This window comes from Ranitomeya variabilis, chromosome 7, assembly GCF_051348905.1.
Source record: "Ranitomeya variabilis isolate aRanVar5 chromosome 7, aRanVar5.hap1, whole genome shotgun sequence".
In the NCBI taxonomy this organism is placed as follows: Eukaryota; Metazoa; Chordata; class Amphibia; order Anura; family Dendrobatidae; genus Ranitomeya; species Ranitomeya variabilis.
In genome coordinates, this window is record NC_135238.1 from 77860882 (window position 1) to 77866881 (window position 6000).

The 6000-nt window shown below is 40.8% G+C and overlaps 1 protein-coding gene across 4 annotated transcripts in view; it reads left to right on the top strand.

The window, feature by feature from the left end:
* LOC143786094 (hemoglobin subunit alpha-3-like) overlaps positions 1–3752 on the top strand; it is a 223423-nt gene extending 219671 nt beyond the window's left edge. For 3 of the 4 annotated variants that reach the window (XM_077275304.1, XM_077275305.1, XM_077275306.1), the window contains 2 exons: positions 1816–2020; positions 3578–3752. In XM_077275304.1, coding sequence (XP_077131419.1) covers positions 1816–2020; positions 3578–3706 — 334 coding nt within the window. In that variant the 3' untranslated portion in view covers positions 3707–3752. Of the gene's footprint in view, positions 1–850; positions 977–1815; positions 2021–3577 lie in introns of those variants that run through there. The other variant, XM_077275303.1, reaches the window with a different exon arrangement.
* The last annotated feature ends 2248 nt before the right edge of the window (positions 3753–6000 follow it).

A 6000-nucleotide genomic window follows, 5' to 3' on the forward strand; every position in this document is an offset into this window, starting at 1 on the left:
TTTTTCGCACAGACATTTGGTCCGGGGGAAGAATTTCTCATCAGAATATTCCATTTGAATAACACTGAAGTCTATGGGTGCGAGAAAAAAAAATCGGATCACACAGTGGGGATGAGTGGCATCCGGTTTTATGGATACATTTCTATTTTAAACCTAGAAAACTGCATGTGACCATTGTTTTATGTAGTTGTATGAAAACTAATCGTACATGGACGTAAAAAACGGACACACGGATGGCACATGGATGAAAATCTGATGAAAATTAGAAAAAAATCATACAATTTTTCTGGCTGAATCTCGGGCAGTTTGTCATAGGCACGTCTGCAGCCCTATGGGTGAGCGTAAACAGGTCACATACAGGTTACTTCTCTATTTCATGCATTTTTAATGTTTCCATTACAATTATTAAGATAGGAGACTGCATTTGGCCTTTTATTATTTATTCAATTGTTCACGTATAAAAGGATGGCATGCATACAAAATGGACACATAGATTTCATACAGATAAAGCATTGTCTATTTTTTTCTGGATCAAAACCAAATGATTTTGCGTATGCTCATCTTAACCCGACCCTATGTCAGGAGGAAAAAGTTGTTATTTTATTTTAGAATGAAATGCACTTTAGCGACATAGATACACATATACTTGTTCATCAAAAATGAAAAGTAAAAGCCTTGCACATAATTATTCATAGGCAGCAGTTTTCTGGCTGCAACATGTAAAAAAACCATAGGTTTGGGTGTAACTCCTCAATGGCCAGTGATAGTGGATGAGTGACCATTTCTATGGACCCTTCCCCTATAAATTCCCAGTGTCCTGACACAGAGCACAAGCCTTCTGCGTCTTACCCTACAGCTCAGACCCACCACACACAAGAAACATGACTTTCTCTGAGGTTGAGAAGGCTGCCATCGTGGCCATCCTGGGCAAAGCCTCCGGAAACGTGAGCGCTCTCGGTGCTGAAGCTTTGGAAAGGTAACAATTATATTGTATTTTTATTCTTAGAAATAAGCATTAGCATTGAAAATATATATTTTTTAATTCTACATTTAAAAGTTATGTTTATACTTCATTTAAGACATAAAACAGTTTGGCGGAGTGTGATATGTGATGGACTATAGGGTACATACGAGTACATAGCCCCATCACGGTGATCAGTAATCTGACCGCTGTCCACTTCTGACATAGCTATAAAAGCCAGGAGAACCTGTCAGCACGTCTGATGTCTGCTTTACCGAATATTTGTACTCACAATGAAATAGAAAAGAGAAATGAATGAATGAATAAATTGGCAAGTGGGTGTTACCATTCTCCTTGATGTGTTTCTATGCGCGCTAACACTGTCAGCTCTTATTGGATAATGTCAGGTTGTGTAGCGGACACCCTCTGATTGTGACATTCAATTATCAATTTATTCATACATTTCTAGAGGAATGGGACAACTTAGACCACCAAGAAAAGATGCTCCAGAATTAGTAAATTGTGGAAATACAGTCACTTATTAACACCAAAACGTCAAGACAATTGTCTGGATCTCTATAATGCTGCCAGGCCAGCAATAAATGACAGTATTTCACACAATTTACTAATTCTGGAGCATCTTTTCTTAGTGGTATAAGTTGCCCCATTCCCGCAATGCTCTGCTCTCTGATGAATCAAGAAAGTTTTAAGTCGAACCTAAACCATGTAGGCAATATATATTTAATAAAAAATATGTGTATTTATATTACACTATGGCTGAAATTACAGAATAGCAGTTCCTCTATTAGGAAACTTGTGCAGTGGGATCTGATTTGATTTCTCTTTAATCCTAGGATGTTCCTGGGCTTCCCCCAGACCAAGACTTACTTCGCCCACTTTGACCTCAGCCACGGATCCACTGATCTCCAGACACATGGAGGAAAGGTCTTGGGGGCTCTTGCAGAGGCGGCCAAACACCTGGACAACTTGGAGGGATCCCTGTCCCAACTGAGTGACCTGCATGCCTACAACCTGAGAGTGGACCCAGGAAACTTCAATGTAAGACATATAACAGGCTGTAAATATGAGTAAACCCTATCATGATAATTACATCCTTATCTATTACTCCATTGTATTCCACAACTGTCCTGCTATTCTTATATTACAGATATATGGCTGTGCGTGTGTGAGCGGAGTCACACAATCCAAGTTCCAATATTTCTTTCTAATTGATTGATACATATCTACATATATCTAATATTATATATATAATATTACATATCAATCAATTATAATGAAATATTATTTCTATATATTTAACAGTAGAGCTTTAAGAGGGCCTGTCACCAGTGGCCAGTTTCTGCTCTTGTTAATTCCTGCTGCTCCTTTCAGTAAGCCTTTTTTAATTCCACTATATGGTTTTAGAGATATAGGCATTTTTACTTAGAGCTAATTTTGATGGCTGTCAGCATGGGGGCGTGGCTTGTAGGATGCTCTGGGGTGTGGCTTGTAGATGTTCTGGGGGTGTGGTTGTAGGATGCTCTGGGGTGTGGCTTGTAGATGTTCTGGGGGCGTGGTTGTAGGATGCTCTGGGGTGTGGCTTGTAGATGTTCTCGGAGCTTGGCTCATAGGATGCTCTGGGGTGTGGCTTGTAGATGTTCTGGGGGCGTGGTTGTAGGATGCTCTGGGGTGTGGCTTGTAGATGTTCTGGGGGCGTGGTTGTAGGATGCTCTGGGGTGTGGCTTGTAGATGTTCTGGGGGCGTGGTTGTAGGATGCTCTGGGGTGTGGCTTGTAGATGTTCTGGGAGCTTGGCTCATAGGATGCTCTGGGGTGTGGCTTGTAGATGTTCTGGGGGCATGGCTCGTAGGATGCTCTGGGGTGTGGCTTGTAGATGTTCTGGGGGCGTGGCTTGTAGGATGCTCTGCATTGTTACCTTGTGAGCTTTACCCCCTTGGTGAAAACCATAAAAATAAAACAAGCAAAAAAAAACAGAAAACACAGTACGCAAGGGAGCAAAAACTGGTAACTTTTGACAAGGTGAAAAAAAAAAAAAAAAAAGTATTGCAATTGTGTGATTTCGCTCATACAAGCACAGCCAAAAATATAATATACATCATCTCCAATATTGACTACCATAAAATATTGCTGCAAATCTAAGCCCCCTGCCCCCAGTCATATAATCACTCTCCAACGACTTTACCGTTTTTCGGTGCCACTCTGGTCCCGCAGCTCCATTTTGTAACAGTAGCTTCTGGGTGGCTGGAAGAGAGAAACTATGTCACGGGCTCTCAATGCAAGTCTATGAGAGCCAGAACGAGGCCAGAACGAGGCTCTCATAGACTTGTATTGTAAAGTGACCTCCGCGCAGCCCCATGAAACACTGGAGCTGCCAGCAGGTCACTTTTCACCAGAGATCGATAGGAGCAGCAGCAAAAATAGGTGAAAACTCTGGAAGGTGAGTATGAGGCAGGGGACTTACATTTACAGCACCACTCCCGAGGTGCAATACCAGAAAATGCTGGAGTGGTGCTTTAAATTAGTATAGAACATGGCTGTTTTTTAAGTTTGTCAAATAATTGTGACCTAATAGTGATTGTCCTGTCTTTGTGTTCCAGCTGCTGTCTCACTGCATCCTGGTCACCCTGGCCGCTCACTACTCCGCTCACTTTGATGCCGTCACCCATGCTGCTTTTGATAAGTTCATTTCAGTGGTGTCTCAAATCCTCACCTCCAAATACAGATAAAGGCATCAATCGCTCACTCTACTTTTATGTTTAAATAAAATATTTAATTAAACATAAGTTCTGTACTTGTATTTTGTATTAGTACTTTAGATATTTTATAGATTTTATAAAGCACAAAGGTCAAGATCTTCACCCATGAGTTGTCGGGAATCTGTCAGTAGGATCAGCCTTCCAAAGCCGTCTATATGGGTATGTAGGTCATAGGAATAACATGAGACCTTAATATCTGTGATCCGATGTCTTTATTCCAAAGAAATCCACATTTTCTTAAATGTAAATGAGCTTTAAAGATCTATGGGCTGGACACTGATCTGCATGAGAATCTGCCTCCGGAGATTATTTTAAATAAAAGGGCCATTACCAGTGTGAGACAAATAATGACTGACAGTCTGCTATCCGGATTTACATCTCTCACACTGGTAACTCCCCTTTTATTTAAAATAAGCTTTGGAGGCAGATTCTCAGAGATATCTATGTCCGGCCTATAGATTTTGATATTCTAATGGTGCACACATGCTGGAAGCACATTTGCAATTGTGTCCATGCTGGGCAAATGCCTTTGGAAGTGTGAGGGATCTTGGCAGGGACTACAGCCAGTGGCCCAAGACTCCAGGTGGACCCATGGCGAGACTGCCGTCATTATAATCTTATAATAACTTTTATTGCAACCATAAAAAGTGTGCATTGCCAGGCAGGTGTATATAGATGTATACTGATTGGGTTAATACATTTAACATTTTGATAGAGTAGACTTTTATGAAAACGGCAATACCATTTATGTTTAATTGTCTATTTTTATTTTTTTGTTTTTAATGAGGTGCCAGAGTGATTAAAATTTTTAGATATTTTTTTATTTTCTCATTTTTTTAAACTTTTTTTTACCTTATTTTTTGTCCTCTTAGTGGACTTAAAACTGCATCATTTTATCACTTATACTGTATGGTAGTAAAAATCAGTCTCCAATGAAGTCCAGCCACAGGCTGGGTTTCAATGGAGCACCGTAATGGTAAGCACGAAGATCTTCAGGAGACCCCCACCTGCCATGGCAACCCATCAACAACCCACGATCTGCAGAGACAAGTTGTGAATGGAAGCTGTCAAGCTAAAGTTCTGACCAGATGGAGAAGAAATAAAAGAAAATTACTGTAATCAGACAGGTCTCCAGATCTTGACTACAATTATTGAGTACTTATTATGTTTAGCGCCATCATTTATTATATAGTGTCCTCTCTTGTTGTCATGATCCAGACTGGGTTTTGAGTCCTGTCTTCCCTTTTCCTGGTCTGATAATGTCAGGCGTTAACTTTTCTCAGCCTCAGTCTGGTCTCAGGTTTGCCATTTAGCCCCGATGTGTCCTGCAGATCATGTCAGTTATAGTTTCTGCCTAGTGCTGCTGTAGCTGTCTCTGATTGCTCCGATTTGTCCTGCTGCGTTTGCTGTCTGAACCCGTATCTCTGTTTTCCCCTGTTCCCGTCTTGACTCAGTGTTTCCCTTTAGTGTGCAGACTCTCTGGTTTGACTTGACATGTATCCTGACCTGTTTCTGTCTTCTGTCTTTTGGTTTATCTGCCCCTGACCGTTACTCACCCCCTAGCTTGTCCCTGACCGTGAGTTTGCTTATTCCTTTGGCACTGCGCTACAGTCTAGGATTTGACCCGGCTTGTTTTGACTATTCAGCTGTCACCTGTGGTACCCTCACTGTTGCACTGCAGGTTAGCTCTGTTTAGATGCAGACCTGCTTCCTCTCTACTGCCATCTAGTGAAGCCTACACCTACCTGCACAGCAGCAGCATGACATTTGTTATGTATAGCACTGACACATTATTAGTCCTCTCTTTATGTATGGTACTATCCGCTATTACATAACATTCTCTTTTGTTATGTATAGTACCTTCCCTTATAGCATAGCGCACTGCACCTTATAACATAGCATCCTACCAAATTATATATATATTGTGACTACTCTTAATACTTAGCGTTATCTCTTATATAGAACTCTTATTCTTATTTAATAATGCCCTCTTTAATTTTGTATAGGCCCTATCTTTATACATAGTGACCTCTCTTATGTTATCTAGCACTTTTCCTTATTACATAGTGTTGTCTCTTATGGTGTATAGTGCCATCCCTTTTTACAGTGTCCTTCCTTAATATGTATTGCGGCCTCCCATGTTACATAGTGTCCTCTCTTATCATGTTCAGCGCTATCAAGATATTACAGTGTCCTCTCTTGTTATATATAGTGCCTTCCCTCATTGTATAGTGCTGGGACATGTTCAGACAACCATAGATTCT